At 43.3% G+C, this 22,549-nt stretch overlaps 1 protein-coding gene across 1 annotated transcript in view; it reads right to left on the minus strand.

Moving 5' to 3' along the window:
* Positions 1-22,549, minus strand: part of LOC115323018 — a 189,103-nt gene that overhangs the window by 89,667 nt on the left and 76,887 nt on the right. The window contains exon 9 of the mRNA XM_040205305.1: positions 8,765-8,814. Coding sequence (XP_040061239.1) covers positions 8,765-8,814 — 50 coding nt within the window. The remainder of the gene's footprint in view (positions 1-8,764; positions 8,815-22,549) is intronic.

A 22,549-nucleotide genomic window follows, 5' to 3' on the forward strand; every position in this document is an offset into this window, starting at 1 on the left:
ACGCTTTAGATAATCTCAAGCGCAGAAATAATTGTATCTTTAAAAGCATTCCGGAAGAAGCCATGAAAACGTGGGCCAGAACGGAACAAATAATTGCTTCTTTTGTTAGAAACAACTTGGCTTTAAGGACCGGCGACATTGAAGGAGCCCTCCGTGAAGGCAAAATTAACATAAATTTCTGCCGCCGTATTATAGTAAAAGTACAGTACTTCAAAAATAAGCACGCAGTTCTGGAAAACGAAGCTAAGCATAAGAACCTTGCTTCCTCCGTATTTTGAATTAAAAAAAAAAAGACTACTACCCTGTAATACGGGACGAACGTATGAAGCTTTTGGACTGCGCAACAAAAAAAAAAAACGTATCGCAAGTCTCAAACACACGTGCGCTTAGCTTCTGATAAATTATTTTTGGATGACAAATTGTTTTTAGTTGATTGTCAAACTAGAGCTGTACATAAATTGCAAAGAAGCATGCCAAACAAAAATTCAAATTGGCATAAAAAGCAAATGGCCACCCCGCGTGATTGACATGTCATGCTGACAACTTTCGAAGTGTAATATCAAAATAGGAAACGCTCGCTGATTTGTTTTCAAATTGCACTCTTCATGTCGTACTAGGAACGGAAACATTGCTTTCCGATGATATATTGATTGATGAACTATACTTCGTTACAACTTCGGTCCACACGCAGCTATCACTACAAGTTAGTAAGACCAACCAATTAGAGTCAGAAGCTCAAGTCCCACGTCTTTCCTACCAATGCTTTGTTTGGTGGTAATAAAACATACGGAAACATGAAGAACGCCATCATGGTGCACTTTGGACGCCGTCTGATTGGTCCCAGAGCTCCTAGCGTCCGCTGCGTCTAGACGTAAGCTGAAACCAAGTAGAGTACTTGACAATAACTTCCCGACTCATAGAGAGGACAGAATACAGTCTCGAGGGTGTGGTGTTTTCGTTGTTGTCAAGAATACTCTTAGCAGTTCCAATAATACCCATGATAACATCGAAATACTTTGGGTGCGTGTTAAGGTGGATTCTTTTTTCATTCTCCTCGATGTCTGAACCGAGCCTCTGATAAGTTATCTCGTTTTGTTGAAGGGCTGTATATTCTACTGGACGTGTCACCTCCCGTTACTTAAGTTCGTCGGTTATTCTTGGAGGAGATTTTAATTTCCCCGGAATCGACTGATAGACTGTCAATTGGAGGAATGTTATAACATTCTACAATCAACCGTATTTCTGTACGCCTGGTAGCTTCTGTCTTATCCAAGTGGTCCTTACACCCACTCATGAAAATGACATTTCTGACCTGTTCTTTACGACCTTACCAAAATAGTTTAACAGCCTCCTGTTCTGAAGAAATTGTTAACCATAATGCAGTTTGTATCGACCTTAACCTGCCTATATGAAGTGAATGCTTACAGTTAAATGAAATCCAGGAGTATTCCAAAGCAAGCATTTATAATGTAAATGCTTGCTTAGAACTCTCATCGCTAGAATTCCAAAAGAATTTTGACCTTCGGTGAGTAGAAGAAAATGGACAAATTATTCAGGAAAATATAAGACAAGTCATTGCTAATTTTGTTTCCAGGATAAAAAAAATCCTCATGCACCAGGGAAGCCGTAAATGTTGAAAGGTTAGAGCATTTGGAGCACCAAGAAACGTGTATATAAAAAGCACAAAGGCGGAACACTGACTCACTGGGGTTCTAATACAAAAACCACGCAAAGCTACGCAAGTGACAATCAAAGTTGCTAAAGAGTAACTTTTTTATTTGAGCACTGAAAAAATTTGCTACTCAAGAATCCCCGAAAAATTTGAAATGCAGTTTCTACTAATGTTTTAGATATGAATGGCAATGAAATGTTACATATAATGTGAGCTAACAATTCAAATGATTATTTCGGAGATGTTTTACCAATTAGTTGCCTTCTGAGTTACCCATTAACTTACTGTATTTATACACCGCTTACTTCTGGGGGTTTCCTAAATACAGAAATTTCTGCACCGGATCGGAAAAGCACACAATCCGAACTGTCCGGGATGGGATTGTGTGGAAACTATATCTAATTTATTATCTGATTCCGCACTTTACAATGCAGAAAGAGAACACCTAAATAGCATCTCTCAAATTTAGACGACCGGCCATTTACTACGTCCAAAATACTAGGGGCCTGGGAGTCTCCACTTAAGGAGGAGAAAGCCGCAAACACCCTCCTGCGATTTTTATTAGGAACTCTCCTCGAGTTTTGATCGTTAAAGGTTATCTATTGTACATTATTTCCTGTCGTAGAAAGGACGATCTGTTTTACAATTCCTGCAAGCGTACATGTGCGCAACTGAACTTCGTGCTGGCGCGTACAAAGACTCGAGTGTTTTGGGTGAACATTGGTGACAATCCAGCACGTACATTCAGTATTTTCGTTTTAGTGCCATGTCGGAAACTGTGGCACTCTCTTGATTATTGATTATGCCCTCACAGTGTTAAGGTGAGTGCTAGTAGGTTACCTTTATCCTCCTCTACTTTTTCTTTCCTCCTTCTTTTGTCCCCTCATCCCCTACCCCAACTCATAGTAGCCAACCAAGGCAGGCCGCTTTGGTTAGCCTCTCTGTTTTTCTCCTCCTGCCCTTATCGTCTTCTTCTTCTTATTGTAGCTTTGCCCATACCCATTATGTTTTGGCAAATATTAAAATAAACCGTGATGGCATTGACATCATTCAGAACTTGCCCACCTGTCTTCCCCTGGGGTTAATATTAGTTAATACAGAGGCAACACGTAACCTGATTCAAATCCCGTGCGTTTTTAGATAAAGGTCGATTTCAAGACACCAAGGTGGAATATGGGTAGCATGTGAGTAGCACAATAAACGACTCCAAACTAAGTCCGTTCGAGTTCCTAAACGTGATCTCGTCGTTAAATTGTATGCACTCTCCAACCACGGGTTCCGTATAGAATAAAGCAGGATGTCTGCTTCGATCGGGAATTTCCTCCAGACTAAAGAACTTCTACTGAAATTTGCTCAATGGCCGCTTTCTAATTCAAAATGAAAAACAGATACCTAAAAAAAATCACGTTTAGGAACACTAGCGCGCTTAATATGGAGTCGTTTCTTGAAGTGCTACCATGCTACCTAGATTGCGCATTAGTGTATCTTTAAATCGACCTATTTATACAAAAGCACTGGATCTGCATCGGGTCACGTATCACCCCTGTTATTTGCGGGTTTTTTTTTTTTTTTTTCGGTATATGGTTGAGATGTTTTCAACGATCTAGAAACAGGTGGATGCTAAGATATTGAGGTACGTGGATAATTTTCTAGTGCTGGTATCGCAGCCCACTGTGTTGGATATCAATGTTATTCAAAGAGTGCTTGAAATTTTCTCATTGAATTCGCAGGACTTACTTTTACTCACGAAAGATTGACGTCAAGAAAAACTGCAATCTTTAGATTTAAGTTTAGATTTTCAGGAAGGGAACGGTGTGCTGGGAGTATCGACCACGCTCAAAGAAACGGGTTCCCGGTCAATTAAGCCCACTATAAGTTGATAAAAAGCGCGACTGCTTCCTCTTTCATGGAGGCATTCATTGCAATATCGTGACAGCACACCATGAGTTTTTTCAACGAGGCGGACGCCTAAATTCGTGGGTTACCCTGACCGTTTTCTTCAGGAAATGACCGAAACACTTATTTTTAAGACAAAGAAAAATAATGATGAAGAAGCACCTATTTCTAGAGTAAAAGTGAGACCCTTTGTCATACCATATAATGTCACAAATGGCAGACGACGAGGCACGCGCAGACGGAATGAACTAAAGATTTAATGGCGGCGTACTTGTGCCAGAAATGAAAAAATAACACGTCGAGAAAGCAGCAGCGAGCGTCGGCGGAGGCAGCAGCACGCGACGGTGCGTCGGTGGAGCAGCTGGCTATCGCGAGAGCGAGAAATAATTAGTAAATCAATCGGCAATACGGCGCTCGGCTTTCTCCTATGCTCGTCATCTCTTCTTATAATAGGTCAAGAATGGTCGGGAAAGCGCTAAGGCGAGACTGACGAAACAAGGTAACACTGGCCTGCTTATCGTTTACGCTCGGGGAAAAAGTGTACGCGAATCTTCTACATAAACAGAGAAGCGTATCTTCTCGATCATGCACGTGGCATTGTACACAAGGTTTCACAAAACCCAAAAGCGGGCGTCGCATCCTGATGTGCTCATAGCGTTTTCGGCCCGAGACAAGCTGTGTACTGGTTGCCGAAAAATTAACAACAAATAAAGTGATGGCGATGTGTGAAAAAATAAACACCCTAAGCAGTTCGTAGATCGTGCCTCCTCAGCCGTGTATGAAATTACTGACTTGCGGTAAAGCGTACGTAGGTCAAACGGCAGGTGCGTCAATGACAGGGAAAGCACGCGCTGTCGATAATAACTTCTTTTTCGGGCAACCTGGCTATTCGTTGTGAAAGATGCCTTTGTGCTCCTGAACTTTAGAAGAAACGAAAATTCTGGGGAAGTTAGAAGACAATATCTCGAAATAATCGTATGTGTCATTCAACATCAAAATGCAGGGTGATGACAGAGGCATCATTGCCCCTACAGTTTATTTACCTGATAAATATTTTCATATCCTGCTTGAAAAGCCCGATTGGGTGTATAAATAGTTTGTTTTGCATCAATAAAAAGTCACTTTAAAGTTGACATTAGTGTTTTGTCTCTCACTCTGCCCTTGACTCGAGGCCTGTATTGTCAAAAGGAACTTTGTACCAACTAGTTCATCTGCCGCCGTGAATCTGGAGTTCCACAGGGAGCAGCATTGGGCCCACTATTTTTCCTCACTTACAATAATGTCATACCTACTGAAATTTCCTCTTCACTCAGATTCTTTGCAAACGATTGTGTAATTCATAAGTAAACATCAATATATCCAAATAAAGATACCTGTCCTTCTCATCAAAACAAGTCCACAATAACCTTTAGATACCCAACAAGTAATCAAATCAATCGACCAGGAAATATCATCCAAGCATTGAGGGGTTATTTTGAGCGAAGATCTAAACTCGAAGGATCATGTTAATCCAGTGACTAGCAAGGCAAGTCGCTTATTTATTTATTTATTTATTTATTTATTTTACTTGAGGGCCAACGACATTAAGCTTCATACGACAAAATTTACATCTTGCACCTCCTAGGCTGCTTATAGCTCATATCTTATGTCTTTGGTTGCTATTAAACTATTCGTGTATCAAATGAAACGCTTCACAAATTTCCTTAAAGGGATGGTGAACCGAAATTTGGATTTCAAGAAAACAATGCTGGAGATGTAGGCGGGGCGCTACAATCCCTACAACACTACTAGTAAGGCGATATCTCAAATGGACGGCCGTATTTTTCGAAAAAGAAGTCGAGATTAAACCAGGCCGACGAAGCACGTGACGTCAAGATACCTAGTTTCCTCCTCACCTTCACTTCGCTCCCTCAAGGCCGCGAGGCGGAGAAGACGTGAGGCCGTTCCCTCTCCCTCTCGGAGAAACATGACGTCAACATTCCTGCCAAATGCGCCTCTTTTTTTAAGAAATACGGTCATCCGTTCGAAATATCGCTGTGCGAGTGATGTTTTGGTGTTTGTAGCATCCCGTTGCACGCTTTTGCCGCGTGTTATGGGGAATCCAGATTTCGGTTCAGCATCCCTTTAATGAATCAAATAGACTCAATGGAAGGCAGGGCGGCTGTACTTATTTTTAAAAATTACTCTCGAGACACAAGTGTCTCGAGGGTGAAACACAAAGTCGAGTTACCCCTACATTCTGTGACAAGACATGTTTTCTGACTAACCTTCGTCTATTGCATTTATTACCTTCTAACTGGGCTTTGCGTGCATAAAGAAGCGGCTGTTGGAAATTGCGAAATGTCGCGCTTGGGCAGTCGCCATGTTAAAAATAATTTATTTTGCCCTAATGGCTCACGTACACAGCCTGGGACGTTTAGAGGAAACAAGATTCTCATTCTCATAAGGCAATTTTTGAAAGTTTGTTTTAGACGCCGACTTGGCAGAGTTTTCGTATTAATGAATTAGACGTGTGTAAGAAGACTTTCATATATTACATATGATATGTCACGTACGTATCAGCTTTACTTCATTCAATTGTGTGTTAATGGAAGCCGACTAATACTGTCACAAGAAATATGTAAGGATAAAACAGAAAAAAATGAAACTACCCAGCTTTGCAAATTGGAGTAAAGCTTAAAATATATCGTCTCTTCCAACGTACCGCTTTTAGATGACAAAGCATTATATAAAACTTGATATTTATTGCATATTATAGAATGTACGAAAGGTCTTCGTACGAAGAAAATGAATAAAAAATATGATGTTAAATTTGTACTTTTAAAGTTGTTTCTCGCATTCAAATTTTTTCACTGAGTGAACTTTAGCTTATATACATATAGTGTACTTCTTGAGTTGGTATATCTATAAGCTTTAATTCGATTTTAGGATTTATAAATGTGTTCCTAAACAGCCATGAAAGCTAGACAAATGCGGTTTGTGGAGGTGATTTATATGGCCAGGGGTACATAATATATTAGGGTAATCGTCACAATAAGCCAAATAATTAACTAAGATTGGTAATCAAAGTTTTTATTTGGGGAGAATAAACGTAAGTTTTATAAGAAACTTGCTAAGGGTCATTGACAATCACTTGGCCAGTGAATTTTAGAAATACTTTAATCCGGTGACAAATGCGATAGTGCGCTAAAGTGACCATTTGTGCGCTACAGGAGGAAGTCTAGGTGCTCTAACCTGGTCAAGCACAAAGTTAGGGCCGACGTTAACGGAGCGCGCCAATTGCACTATTCCGACAATGATTTCGCGTTTTTTTCGCTGGCAGCCAATAGGCGCGGTCCGCGAACGCTTGCTTCAAACTTTGTGTCTGACGAGTTTAGGACCCTAGTGGTGCAAAAACGCATATTATAAAATACGGAAAAACCTCGCGGGCACGTTTTCGATCCCCAGCATTGTGCCATTTGCTTAAGTGGTAACTTTTGCGTACTTCCGCGCTTCTCCCGCGCTACTGATAGAGCTTCAATGACACTCACGAAGGTTAAAATTGAAACCATATACTTATCTTCACTAATTAGAAATGTATCAAAACATTTTAGGTAACTATTCGAGTAATAATGATAACTTGCATCCTATATTGTGTCTCCTGGCCCTATAACTCATTTGCACAAACCGCATTCCTGTGCAATACACGGCTTCAAATAAAACTCTCTAATGCTTACAAACATTGTATACTTTGCTATGGCATTGAAGTAACAAAAGTTATCATTATTCAAGGCAGGTTAGTTATCATCAGAGCGGCTAGGTTCTGAATTTTTAACACAACTATTGAAAAAAGAAACAGAAGCCAATTTTCATGTCCACTTGGCACTTCTATAGTAGTTGTAAAAACCGTGTACAAGTTTTCTTGTTGAGTGAAAAATATCTGAGTCGGGCGAAGTACTGCGTGACTTGTGACCGTCGGTGAAATCTAAAAATCCGCCTTTGGTTCTTTCGTAGTAAAAACGATACAAAAAATATATTAAAACGTGCACCAAAGGCGCTGTTTTCAATTTCTGCCAGGAAATCTATTTTTCTCAAATATTTTTTTAAGCATGCCTTTTTTCTTGCACGATTTGAAATGAGTTCACCCGCTATTATACCTTTCCTCATGACTCAATTAGTACTGTAATGTAGAGGTTTCGTTGTAGGGAAGTCTTTAGCGAATACAGAAGTAAAACAAATCGTGAGATGCCAGCTCTTTGCTGAACAATATATGATAGCAGGACACCTTGAAGGCCCTGGTTATCACTGCTTCCTGGTCGGAACCAAACCTCACGCGATAGAAAATAGAATATTTGAAAAAAAGGGTGTGACTCCTCTCCTGAGAAGGCATTTGTATGCTTGTTTTTTTCTAAAAGTGTTGTTGAGCTGTGTTGGTTATTAGTCATGCATTTTTAATTTATATATTATTTACACATTTGCTGAATATTACGACATGTGCGGGTTGAAATATTAATGGCAAGATTCTGTAATTATTCAGGTTAAAAGAATTAAGGTGTCTTGCCACGCGTTTTTTTTTTTAAGAAACAGAGAAGAGAAAAAATTTATTCTAGCCCGAAGACGTCTGAAAAAAACACCATATGGGGAGACTGTGGAAAGCAAGAAATAACTCATGGGTCACCAAAATATTGTGAGCTAGTCTGGAACCTCTACAATGTTGTAGGGTGGATTATCGGAATACTTATCATATATATACCAAAACCTAAGAGGAAGCATTAGTTTAGAGTAGAAATACGTTCCAGTAGAAATTATTTGGCTTGTGGGTACCGCTGCTCTTGGTAAGGGAGACGCCATAAAGGTAGGCACTTATAGGTTCCATACATTTGAAATTTAGCCCACACAAACTGGTATTTATTCTGAATTGGCCATCGATACTACTACTTATGCAGTATAGTGCTGGGTGTCGCAAACCTAGTAAATGTACCTAGTCGGAAAAAAGGGTTTTGTTATATCGATTCGTGCTACAGAAATGATATGTTACCACACTCTATTTCACCAATGGATTTGTCTCTTTTTTTTGCGATGACCCTTTCTTTTAAATCTTAGCTTCCAGGTGTTTTTTTTAATATACCCACATTTTTGCCAATTTTTCATTTCGCGAATATATGAAGGAACTCACTAAAACATGAGGGTTATATTCTACAACAAAAAGTTTCTTACCCTCTACTGCCGTGTTCAGGATTCCATCCTTAATAGTCGCCAACTGTGTGCTGTATGATGAATTAAACATTAGTAATATGTTATACAACTACACTATACTCGTATATTGTATCCTGCTTACGCGATTGTCAAGATAAAACTATGAAAGCTTTAGTTTATTTTTAAATCGCATGATTATTTTATACGTAATAACAGATCTGTTAAAACTACTTGACTCAAAATGTGCAGATATAAAATTTTTAAGGTGTTTTATAGTTTTGATAACACTGAGGTGTACATAATGAAAGATGGAATATCAAGAAATTTTAAAGTAGGAAGTTTGAAGATTTAACACATCAGCAGGAAGCATTTCGCCGATAACTTTAGCGGGGAAATGAAATTAGTGTATAATTATAAACCACAACACATTTTCCTGATACGTTTTGCAGAAAAATTACGCGCTAAATTTTTGCATTTAACATTATTTGAGATATTTTTGATAAATCATAAGAATAAACACATTTTTGTTTAAAAACTCTTGATCCAATTAAAAACATGCCCCTTGACCCGCACCCGGTTTGGTCAAAACTAGGGGACTGGAGGATTGCGGAGTACACAGGGCACGTTTAATTTAAATTATTTACCTCAAAGGCGTCTTTTGGGGACTCATTCAAAAGCACAAGATACAATAAAAATTAACGTATAAACAGAATATCACTGGTCAATGCAGAACAAAAAAACCGTTATACTGACAGAGATTATACATTATTTAGTTCTCAATTGGACATAAAAAATAACAATAAAGAAGACTACAAAGGGATTCACAAGCCATTCAAAATACATAGGTTCACACAATTTATTAAAATCTTAAGGATTTATGTTGATTACAATTTTATCGGGCCGATTACTGCATTCCAAAATACATAGTAATACAGGCAAAAAGAGGAACGAATTGTTATGGGATTGGGTTTCTCGAAGATTGCACAAGTTATCTGTTCTGAAGGAAATATAATGGGAAGCATGACAATAAGTATTTCGGAAATGTGATGTACCGTAGCACATTTTATGAAATAAATGCATGCGGTTAATTTTACCTGCGTCTGGAGGCTAATGAAGTGAGATCAATGTTAGTTGTTTTAAGGCGGAGACGCGACCTAGAGGCGAAAAATCGTTTTTGAGCTACCCAAACAAATTGCTTTTCCTGAATACCATGACTTTGTTCTTCACGGTATGCATTTATTGTATTGAAATTCCAAGTAACTATTAAAGGGACCATGAAATGACCTTTTTACTTTTTCCAGATAACTTTTACATTAAACCGTCAATGTTCACTGAATGCCGAACAGGCATCCGTTTTCGTCTCGGTTTATTAACTTCTACACAAAAAATTATTGAAATATCGACTTTTTCATTCTCTCCAACTGACCGCAAAAGAAGCCGTGACGTAGACCGTTTCCGGAACCGGAAGTTCTCTCGGCAGTAGGAGAATGGGAGTGTTAGCGGCAACGAGTTGGGGTGCGCCGGTAGGTTTTACTGCGCCGATGTCACCGACGTATTTCCTGAATAGGCGCCTCTCATCGCCGCATCGCAGCTGAGCGAAATTCAATGAGATATGTTGCGCTACAGCGACAGCATGGGACTAGTCCCATACGCCGGTATGCCTGTTGGGAAGTGCAGCGAGTCTTCCTTTGAAGACTCCAGAAGTCAACCACCCCGTCATTGTTGGCAGAAGGGCCGGCCCGTGTCAGTCGTTTGCAAAGCGACGTAGATGGCGTTTTTCGCGGCCTCGGAGATGCAGGAGCGAGCCGAGGTTAAAAAAGATACGTTTGAACTACGAGTGCCAGCAAGAGCCACGTAAATACCTGTTTACACTCGGAGCGGACGCGCGCGCTTGATGGAAGTCTTGTATTCGCGCTGTTTGTAAGCGCTTCGGGACCGTTCTTTTACGATTGCAACTCGATACTGACGCGACACTCGGCAAAGAAAGGTTGGACCGGGGTTGTACGTATACCTCCCACGAACTGTTATAGCTCGACATTGACGTGCAGTCTGTCAGAATAAAAATGGCATACCAATAACAAAGTGTACATGCCGTGTTACGAAGGTAATCCATACGGCGTTTATTTCAGCTCTATATCACACAAAACAAGAAGATAGAATCAACGAGAGTCCCTTTTCGACGAGTGTTCGTCAACACTGCCTCGGAAAACAAGGGGAAGAGATTGACATCACCTCTTAATCTAGAATTGAGGTCAGTGATCAAACTATAATACGGGAAGGGTCCACAAGGGTCGCGCGGGCATATTCCATTTAGCACGCCAGCCGATCGTAGGCAGACGGTCTTGCGACGAAGCAACGCAGCGCCGAGTCGGAATGCCTGCTAGGCCTATACGCTTCGTCGGAGTCGGTGGATCCAGCGTTCTTGTTCGTCGTGGTCTGTTTTAAGTACTGTTTTCTTGCTGCTTGAAGTCGGCACGCGCGGGAAGAACACGTAGAAAAATAAACGTTCAGTCAGTCAGAGTTTTGAGAGGAAGGAAAACAAAGAAAGTAAACGTTCGTCGCTGACCGCCACCCAAGTAACTGTCGGCCCTGCCCTACTGCGCACGCGCAGTAGTTGCTTCGTTTACCACACGATAGATGGCGCCTGGCTCTCAGCATTATCAAATTTGGCAATTTTCGCCACACATCTCTAATTATGCTACAAAATGTGGATCTGAATATTATTTAACAAAACGTTTAGGAAACATTCGCCGGCTATTTATTGTTTACGATCGCGGTGCTGGTGAGGTAGGCTCTTACCCAATAGGCGACCTGGATTCGGCTGACGTGCTCCATTTCCGCGGATGCATCGTAGTGAACAGGCGAAGGAAGGAAGGCGCAAAAGAGTCCAGTTTTCTTTTAAAAGTTCTATAGCAAATAATTTTTTTGGGCTGCCTATTTTTGTGTTTTTGTGTTTCTTTTCACACCTTTTACGACGTGCGGTGGATGAAACTCGATTTTAAAATCATTTCATGGTCCCTTTAAAAAAACCGGTACATATGTTCAGGTCGCACAGGACAGTCTTAAACAGAGTATGTCGAGCGTTTCTTTGGTGATTGCCGATGAACGAGCTTCCAAGTATTCTTTTCCCACAATCAAACATCTTGTAATCAGTTGGGAACGTGGTTTACTGCCCACTTTGTACCATTTCTCTTCTCACGCTTCAGTTTTACGAGTAGGGGCTCTCGGTTTTAAAAAAGACGAAGAGAACGAAATGCACAAATTCAATACCTTCGCGATTTTTTGTTTCTAAATTTTCACACAACACTTAAGGCACTGGTACAGCTGTGTCTATCGGTGAACTGAGCCAAATTTGAGGGGAATTCAGTAACCATCAAAATATCGCTATCAAGATATCGTAACATACGTCTAACCTTAAAACAATCGAGTTACCCTTTTAAAGGGTAACTCCGGTGAATTCCACAAAATTTCAGTTGATGATTGATTATATATCCCGTGGTGCTAATAATCGGTTATACGTAATTTCTTTCAAAAGAAGTGTAATACGTTTTGGGCAATTTTTATTTAAAGCGGACTCCAAACCGAAACCGTAACCTTGCCTGCGGCGGGCAACATTGCTCTTCTGCCGTCACTTACATCTCCAACCATGTGATACAATTCGTGACGTCACGTACTAAGCGTCCGGGCGCAGCTCGGCTCAAGGGCGAAAGATTCCGCTGCTATACTATCGGCAGTCTGCTACACCGGACGACGCCTGTACTCCGCGGCCGCAGCTTGTGTTCTAGCGCAGAAAAAGGCAAGTTTTCCCAAGGGTTTCATTTGAAAACATTAGTAGAAAGTGAAGTTCGCTATAGCCACACGGGAATATGTCGCGACGGGCTTGTAGAAGTATGTCGTGCTCAACGTCGCAAACTGACTTTCTCGCACGCGAGGGACGTTCCGACCATAACGCATGCTCGTTAGGGAGCACACAAAAGCATGCGCGTTCCGCGAATCACGTGGTCAACGATGAGCGCGCTGCTAGCGCAAGCTGTCAGCTTGGCTTAAAAAGTCACAAAACAAACAAACAAATCTTCCCGAGAGCCTTTAGCATGTCGTATACGACATGCTCAAGGCTCTCAAGGCTATGACGACACGGTCGTATTAACTGCGCTGCCGGCTTCGCCGTTCCTCACCCGCTAGGGATAGCAGATTTTGGTAATTTCGCGCACCTGAAACTTGGCTTGCCAGTTTCATCACCTTTTAGGTGGAATTAGATCGAAATATTGATATCTGGCGTGTGTTCTTTTTTAAATTCTAAAGATAAGTACAGAGCGCGACACTGTTAGCGCGAACAAGCGATCGCCGGTTTTTCCAGTTTTTCTCTTTGAAATCAAGGGATGTCATCCAAGTTATTATTGATACGGAAAGAGCTCACTTAGTTCTATAATATAAGCGACAAACTTTCGTGCTCGCAAATGCTATTTACAAGTACAATGCGAAAATGCGCCGATGTCCTGTTCGCGCTAACAGTGTCGCGATGTGTACATCGTTTTCTTAATATTAAAATCAACTGGAGTTGCCTTTTAAGTATGTACCCGGTTGCTTTCTTTTGAACAGATTCAAATTTAGAAGTTAAATAATCTTGATATAGATGCCATATAATACATGCATGTTGTAGTTTAATCCGAAGTATTGCTTTATAGGCGAATACTTCTGTTGCAACACGGGCTAGACGTGAGCTCCGCTTTAACAGACCTACTCATTTCAGTGTGCTTGCATGAGGTTGTCGATATGATGACTCCACGATAATGATTCTGAAATATGACAATTCAAGCATTAGTGAACCAAAGTCACTGGATCAACTCGGTTATTAGACTGAACATAAAGCTGCTTCCACGAGCAGTTCCACCTCTCCACCTTTTTGGGTTACTGCGTGCTCTATGGAGTAGAGAGCTTTCGAAGTACACCACTTAGACGGCGCATTACTGCACTCTATTGCGGACACACAGGAGCTAATACAGCAGCGACGGCAGAATATTGAATTGTACGAGGTCATCAGCGGCCTAATTAAGACGCAATGGTAGTGATCAAGGTATTGGATAAAAAACTGTAGCTTCCTGAGCGAACCCCAGAAGTGGCAGTTGAGGCAGCCCACAGGCTCAAGGTTAAAGGAAGCCAAAGCAACTACATTGTTAGTGATGTTCACAGAACAAAGAAGAGGAGATATCTGCACTCAGAAGCGAGTGGCTCAGACATGAAAAGCTGTACAATAACAAGAACTTAACAAGGAGAAATATGATCCCGCTGTGAAACACTGAGAAATGCGCTAAACAAACGTCAGGCGCGTTTGTATGGAACAATAAAGGAAATACTATTTATCTACACCAGAAGGAAGCTGCAGCTTTAATTCACATCGAAGTCGAAATATACCTAAATAAAATGAGTCAACGATGGAACAACGTTCGTGCCATTCAAAGAATAATATGACAATACAAAACGCGCCTCCGGGGAAAACTCGGGTGGAATAAAGCTAAGACTATTTAAAAAGGATTGTGATCAACTTATGATACTGTTGCCCAAAAATAGCTTCCCTCGAAAAGTTCATTTTATGTAACATAAATATGAAAGAAACATGTAATGCGTTCTCCCTATATAGTTTTCGTGCCTATACCGTTGCTTAGCGGAAGGAAAGGGTCGTTTGATAATCATGTTTGTTAGTGATAATTATTTCTAAGTATCAGAAAGATTTTAAATTTTATTGTATGCTGAACCATGCGTTGTATCTATCCACAAAACCGCATGATTTTACATTGTTGTTGATTTATATTGGTGAACTAGCTCAAACGAAAACATGTTCATATAGTAAATGTTCGGCCTTTATAGTAAATTTAGCAATACCTTATATTTGTACTCGCTGGTGATATGAATATTTATGCTATAAATGAGGCTAAATTCGGAGTCGATTAATTTAAAAACTTTCTATTATTTTTCGACTTGAAATTTACTACATGACATTATGAGAGAAAAATGTTGTTGTGATAAGGTTCCTATAGCATGCAGAGATGATATAGCTACCAAAATAAGTAACTTGGAAATATTATCTGGAGTGATAAGAGCAGAGGTAGCAAGCAGGTCAATATTTGATATCTTTAGTGTTATGGGGTGACACTCAAGCAGATGGTCCAGTAGAAAATGACGAGTTTACTATGATTTTTGATAATAGAAAATAGATCAGCTTATTTGGAAGTAAAATTATAATTTATGAATACTTCAGGACCACACGACGGATAATATCATAAAATACATGTTTCAAAATATAATTATAATGACAATTTTATTTCTATCGGTTATGATCGGGAACCCAAGTAAAAAAGCTGTAAAGCACAGCTTGACGAGTCCTCGGGCCCCTAAGATATTGAGCAGCGAGCGGAGACAAAAAAACTCTCATCGAAAACAACGCACACAAGAACAAACTAAGGTATAAAAAACATCATACTATTAAAAACTAACCGAAAAAAAACATCGCATACTAGCAAAATTCGTGAATAAGAATACAACTATAAGCCTTTAAATTTAAGACCGTCTAGAACTCTATATCCACAGCATCCATACAAATATCCAAACTACTCCTACAATGCGGTGCTGTGAAAGTTATTATTTGAGAACCATCATTTGTTTGCTGTGTTACCATCCTCCATTTTCTGTGTTACGGGTTGAGTAGGGTGGTAAGTTTGCCCTCAGCGACGTGAGAATTTGCGAGAACAAAAAAAAGAAAAAAAAACTTAGACGCCTGAAGCCTCCCTCTTAAAGGGGCGGTGCAACGATTTTCGGACTTCGGTCAAAGATTTCTGGAAGTTGCCTCCTGACACTTCTGAAGTAAAGAACAGAAAACCGATTTCGCCTGCGTGTCCTAGTTGTTGCGTAAAAAAAAGATAAATATTGGCATTTCGGGCACCCCTCAACTCACTCCCAGTTTTCAGGGTCACACATGGTCGCACTCCCAGTGACGTCATTCGGAGTGCCGTGTAGCTTCCCGCGTGCTATCTCGGAGGACGCTTCTTCTCCCTCTCTCTGCGTACATTAGCGGGCGTTAGGCTGCAGCTTAGAGCCGAGCGAGGTCACGTAATCTTTCCGCCGTAGTTCCTTCGGCTGTCACTTGGGGCTGCAGGTGGGGGAAAAATCTCGGCTTTTGCTTTGCGATTATGCAGCGGAATCGCGACATTTGTAATGAAGGAAGTGTTTTCTCTATCCTCTGGGACACGATAAACAACGTAAAAATGACGAGATGCAAATTGTTTTAATCATAAAATCGTTGCACCGCCCCTTTAAAACTAGTACAGAATGAGTATTTATATAATCTATAAATATAAGTTATATGATACTCCCTAAATAAATTAATGGTATGGGAGTGCCGTGGTACGTTACATATCCATCTCGATATACGTTTTCATGGCAAAAAAGTTTTGCGATGGTAGTATTTCTCGAAGTGCCACAGACAAAATAGGTATATGTTAAATTGTAGTAAAATATTGATCTGTAGAGCAACAACTTAATATTAATTGGCAAAACAGACCAGAGGCGATCACTAATTCCCAGCACCCGAGCGAGTTTTGGCATGAGATATTGTACACGGCTATCCCATATGTCATGTACTCACTAATGCGCTGCAAGAGTTTTATGATCTAACAATTTTTAACTGGTGTGGACTTGAAGCGGAGAATTTTAGGCACTACCACAAGCTTCATTTTTCGAATGAAAGATCGCAACTTTTGATTTATCAATCGTATCATTTAATGTGTTTTTTTCCCCCCAGCTGTTTAAATTCGATGTCAAATGAGCCATATTTATTATTTTGTAGCCGGTCTTGGAAGAAAAAAAAACCTGCTTGTATCATTCGAGTAGATCAAACATTTCTCCTGCTAATTTGTTTTATAATATTGATAATGTAGAAATAAATGTACATATACGAAAAGTCCAAACGGAAGGTAAAACTTAGAAACGAAGGCCAAAGAAATGTGTGGATTAGCGTAGAGGTCGTGGAATCGTGCCGCATTAAAACAGTGTAAGGAAAAGATGCGAGCAGAAACCGGAATATTTGCTTCTAAAAAAATAATTTTGCGAGATGTGGAATAAAATACCACGGCTAAAACTTGCTTGGTAATAAATCAGTTCACGATCAATTTTACCCAGCTGTAAAAAAAGTTCGATTGAATTTAAGCTACCGCTTAACGAGTGTCACAGAGACAGCAGCTCGGCGCTCACCAGGAGCATAGAAACTGTTTCAATACAAGATCGGTAGAGCGGCTAGCGATGCGGCGCTTTTGAGCATCGCGCCGCTCGCGCTGTTTCCCCGGCAGCTGCCGTGACGTTGGTGAGCGCCATCAGATATGTATACCCCTCACTGCGACCACTCTGAAAACAATCGTTTCCATAGGCAAAAGGAGCCGCGTGGCAGGACGTTCCCAGCTGAAGGAAACCAAAATCGAGTAGACGCCTAAGCAGCACGAATTTTGGCCATGTATTGGCCAATGGCTTGTGATGGTCTTTTGGCCAATTTCCAAAGAGTGGCCGTTCATCGGCCAATGATTGGCCGATCGCTGATCCAGCGGAAAATGGCCAATGGGCAGAGAAAGGACAGTCATCGGCCAATGGCTAACTGCTGTCTGGTCACTGGCCAAGGGATCATTGCCAGTCATTGGTCAATGATTAGCGAAATCTGTGCTGCTTGGGCGTGCTCGTGTCTGTCATCAAGATGCAAAAGGCTTGGTGCCACAAACGGGCTTGGGCTAGACGCCACAAACAAGAAAAAAAGCTTGTGTGTGCGACTTCTAAAATGTTTCGTTGTTAAAGTTTTAAATATTCATAATCTTAAATCAGAAAGCTTTTTTTTTTGTTTTATTGTCTAGCTTTAGGTAAACTTGCAGAATACCAAATGCAATGTGCCCGCAGATCTCGTGCAGCGCTAGAAGCTCGTGCTGTGCTCGGCCGTTGCTCGAACCGTTATATTGGCGACACCACTGTAATCGCTCCTCGCTCATTGTATAAACCCTATCTATTTATCAACAGTCTTCCAGATTTGTGGAGGTCCCAGCGACACCCTACCTCTCGCACTTCCCGCCAAGACATGGCGCACCGCAGAGGTCGTACCGCCCGACAACCCAACATGCCTGACGACGAGGGCAACGGAAGCCGGCCCCGTGCACCCACCGTAACCATCAAACACCGCCAGCGGGACCCTGAGTTATTCACTGGAAACGCCGAATCAGACGTCGAAGACTGGCTTAAAAGCTACGAACGGGTGAGCCAGCACAACGGATGGGACGATTCCTTTAAGTTGGCCAATGTCGTATTTCTTCTAAAGGATACAACAGCCCTTCGATGGTACGATAACCACGAAGAGGTAATAAATTCCTGGGACGGATTAAAGACATATTTTGCTGACGCTTTTGGCCAGCCGGAACATCGCAAACAAAGGGCACATACCAATTGCTGCACCAGTACCAATCGACAACCGAGTCATCCACAGCCTACATTGAGGATGTTCTCCGCCTCTGCCACCGAGTGGATCCCCAGATGTGTGAAAAGACAAGATCCGTCACCTTTTCAAGGGCCTATCACAAGAACTTTTTTCCATCGTCGCCCCGAGATCTCCAAATACAGTGGTCAATCTCGTGTCAGAATGTCGAAAGTACGAGGAATCAGACAACGCCCGAATCCTTAAAAGACCTCTTGAGCGCCTCCCTGAGGTGTCTTCAGGAGTACACACCGACACCACTCTGTCGAGCTTGATACGGACCATCATCCGTGAAGAGCTGCGTTTCTTTCTGGCCAGCAGCGCACAACGCCGCCCGTGTCCGCGACGAACTCCGTGCTGTCCTAGAGCCCCTGGGCTCCAGGACAGCACGAACGGATCATCCGTGTGGGACGAACTCCATCTGTCTATGTACCAACAGCACCTCCCCACACCGTTCTGCGCCTACCAAGCATTTACAGCCCCACCCATTGCAACATCCTGGCAGACCCAACAGACGCGTCGCCGAGCGGATATCTGGAGAACCGACGATAACCGGCCAGTGTGCTTTTACTGCCACACTCCTGGCCGTATTCTCCGGTATTGCCGACGCCGCATGGGAGGCACTAATCGCTCCTCCCCCCCCCCCCCCCCCCCCCCCGGAATCAATACCAGGGTAACAACTAAGACAACAGTTACTCCAACAATATTTACTGCAGTGAGAACCTCGCTTCCCGGCCTTTCGCAACAGCCTTCCCAGGTAGCACACTTCCTTGGTTTAACTGGGGCCAGGATTGGCACTTAGCTGTGATAGCTTGGCCACGACTGCCCACCCATCTGCGTCTGTATGCCAGCCTGGCGTTTCACAGTTTTTCCTTGCCCCAGAAAGCCACGGAACGGCCAGGGAACGTCTTTCCTGGTTGACAAATCAATTTCCTTGGTCATTGATGGCGAGGGTAAACAGGCCGCTGCCAGTATTGGATGTAGCCGGGCTGTCTATTGATTTTCCTCGGTCAGAGATGGCCAAGGTAGCAATGCCTCTGACAAGCTTTGAGGTTCCATGGTGGTTCATAGGAATTCTCTGGTCCACTCAATACAAGCAACAGCCAGTTTTCGGGCATGTTGCCAGATCGAAGATCGGGTGAGACAAGGAATGGCAGGGAATTGCCTCTATGCAATGTTCCTTGGCTCAAGCTCGTATTTCATTGGACCCAGAAGGCCAGCTGAAAGCCACTGTTACTCTATAGTTCGTTCAACTTTTTTACTTTTTTTTTTTTAAATTTGTATGAACGTTCTGTTAACATATTTTTGGTGCTTTGTGGCACGAGCCCTCGCACTAGAAAGCGACGTTTCAGTGCAAGAAGTCTGTTTTAGCTAGAGACATAAAAAAGCACGTTTACCCCATTGAAAAAGGAAAAAAAATCTATATGAAAACGGTTTGAATATGAACAGGCCAAACTCGAAACGAACTGGTTGGAGTGGAACTGTACCGGACGAATTGGAAATCAAACTGTCGAAATTGGTCGAAATCGAACTCTATAACATTCCCGCTTTTTACCGCGGCATTTATCTACCCTGGCTTGCACGGAGAAGCCGCTTCCAGCGCAAGTGTCCGAGGCGGGGAGCCTCCCATGTGATGTTGGAAAAGCGCGGGAAAACTCCCGCACCCCAGATGAATCAAGCGCCTGGAATCCGCCAGTGCTCCGGGACCGGAGATGATGCAGTCCCCGCGCGCAGCGCGGATGCCTTGAAAGAGGAGAACTGCTCACGTGCCAGGAGAGGGAGCACGCGGGCCAATCAGCGCGGCCCTCGCGTCCGCTCGAAGCGCCACTTTTCAGTTGGTGGCGGCGCAGTTCCAACCCCCCCCCCCCCCCCCCCCCCCCCAAAAAAAAAGAAAAAAAAAAACAGGATTTGGCGTTAGTGGCGCAAACTTGGGTCTTTGTTCGCGCTGCTGTTCTGCTTGGGGAAGTTTACAAGTTGCTGTGTTTGTATAAGATAGTTTGCCGGTGCATTGAGTGTCGCCTCTGCCGATGGTTCCTGTGGCTGACGACGTCCTCCGCCTGAGTTCCACTCGCTCGTGGGCGAAATGGCTGCATCCCAGAACGGCGTGTTCGGAATTCGCTCCGTCCTCATTGCAGCGCGGGCAATGGCTGTCTGTCTCTGCGCCAGCGACCCAGGTAAGCAGGCTCGACCATTTGGATTCATTTTCATAATCAGGTGCATGTGAAACTTAACTTTTTAATACAACCGCCAGTGTATACATTCAGCTTCAGAGATCCTCTGCCACAGTGGTTAGCCACTGTGGTGGAGGATCCTGCTGTTGTTACCCCCCTTCCCAGTCTGTCGTCCACTATGAAACTCGCACTTGCGAGTTGCATAGCGGACGACAGACTGAAGAGGCAGGAAGGGGTAACAACAGCAGGATCTTTTCATAGGAGTTGCTTTGCGTAAAGGCTGAACTGCATGTACGCGACTAAGCGAGCGACGAGAGTCAGCGACGAGCGGCAGAGATTTCTCACGGTCGCTTGTCGCGTAGCTCGGTTTTTGGATTTCTAGAAATCGTCGCTCATCGCCTTGGTCGCTTGCTCCCGTCGCTTTAATGCGGTTTGCCGCGTCGCGCTAATGACCGAACGACAGTGAAGCGGATCGTCGTCGCTCGTCTCTTCGCTCGTTGAATCGCTTACATGCGGTTTATACTTAATTGCCGCGAGACTGGCACCACATGTACGATTGACACACGCTTCCATATTCCCTCTCATTCTGTTTATGATGGTGTATATTTTTCATTCGTGGCACTAGTTACATACCGTTTTAGAACAAACGGGTGCAAATAAATCTGCCATGGTTCTAATTACTGCTGTTTATTCTTATTTCAGATGCCCTGGGGTACTATGTTAGCCACCACCGGAATCGCCTGGGAGACATGAATAATATCATGGCAATTTTCTTGCATTTTACATATGTTTTTATGTTTATTTTTCCGGCCTGCAGTATGTATTTATTTCTGGAAATAAGTTGAATTTTATTAATTTACGACGTGTGTTGTCATATCACCAGTTAAACTAGTTTAACTGCATGGTGAATTTCTATTGTGTAGCCAAGCTTGGCTGACCACCCGGCCACTAACCTGGCCCATCCTGTATATACAATAAAGAGCCAAACTTGGGGTACCACTGAGCTTTTCCCGCCTTGCCCAGGCCATGATTCCAGCGGTGAGCCAGTCCATGGCTATAAAGGGAACTGCCGGTGGTCGCCAGGCTGGCAGACCAGGATGGGGCTGCCTAGCGCAATGGGGCAAAACAATCTAGGCCCTGTGAAACTCCCCTGGCAACCCAGTCTGGCTCTAGCTTGAGCCGGTCGTAATGTGCTGCTTGGGTACGGTCTCCCTCCCTCCAACATTAACGCCGGACGAGCCCCTTACGACCGCCGCTCTCCAAGCCCTGTCGCGCCAGCTGAAGCCCGTCGTCGTCGTTCACCCTCGCCTTATCCTGCTCGTCGCCGTTCCATTTCGCCCTTCAATGACAACCGTAGGAAATCGCGTACCGCCGCCGATTCGCCATTTCCCACGTGGTCCGTCAACCAACCGAGTCCAGCCTGGTTCTTTCACGGGAGCGGGATTCCGCTCCCCGTTTATTCGTACAATAAAATACAACTCTACAAAACACTTAACCTAAACTACAAATACACGCGACATCACACAAATATTTACAAACGCACGTTAAGACCAACGCCAAACACAAAGAAGGCCCTTAGGCCTCGCGTCCCGCGATATCCTAGATCCGGTCGCCACCCACTTGCCTGCCAGTGCCTGCGTCTTGGTGTCTCGGTCTCGTCCGGAGTTCTTAGAGGCCTCTCGCCCCCTGCCCCACCGAGTATCTATCTCTCGATGGGCGAGGAGGTTTCTCCTCGCCTGCCACGGGGGCGCCTGCAGCGCCCTCCAGTGGCTAGGAGAGAAAGCGGCGCGTCGGGAGCCGAATTCGAGATCCCGATCGACCCCGCGGCAACACGACCATGTGATCGTGTCGCGGCCAAGATTGGCCGAATGGTTTGATGGGCGCCCTCGTGAATTCACGGTGCGCCATACTCCCCTCTCCTAAAAATCGAAGTACGCCGGAATTCAGACGTACGGCTAGGCTGCTGGGAACACCGTCGCTTGGTTTGGCCTGGAGACCCCCCCACACGCACACACACACCGCATGGTCCCATGGGTCGTCCTCACTGAGGTCCATCAGTTCGCCCGAGACCTGGGGTGCGCGGCCACCACACACCTCACAGTAGACTGTCGACTTCGGCTTGGCGGCTGCCTCCGGGGC

Source organism: Ixodes scapularis, unplaced genomic scaffold (assembly GCF_016920785.2).
Source record: "Ixodes scapularis isolate PalLabHiFi unplaced genomic scaffold, ASM1692078v2 PGA_scaffold18__7_contigs__length_3171195, whole genome shotgun sequence".
NCBI lineage: Eukaryota > Metazoa > Arthropoda > Arachnida > Ixodida > Ixodidae > Ixodes > Ixodes scapularis.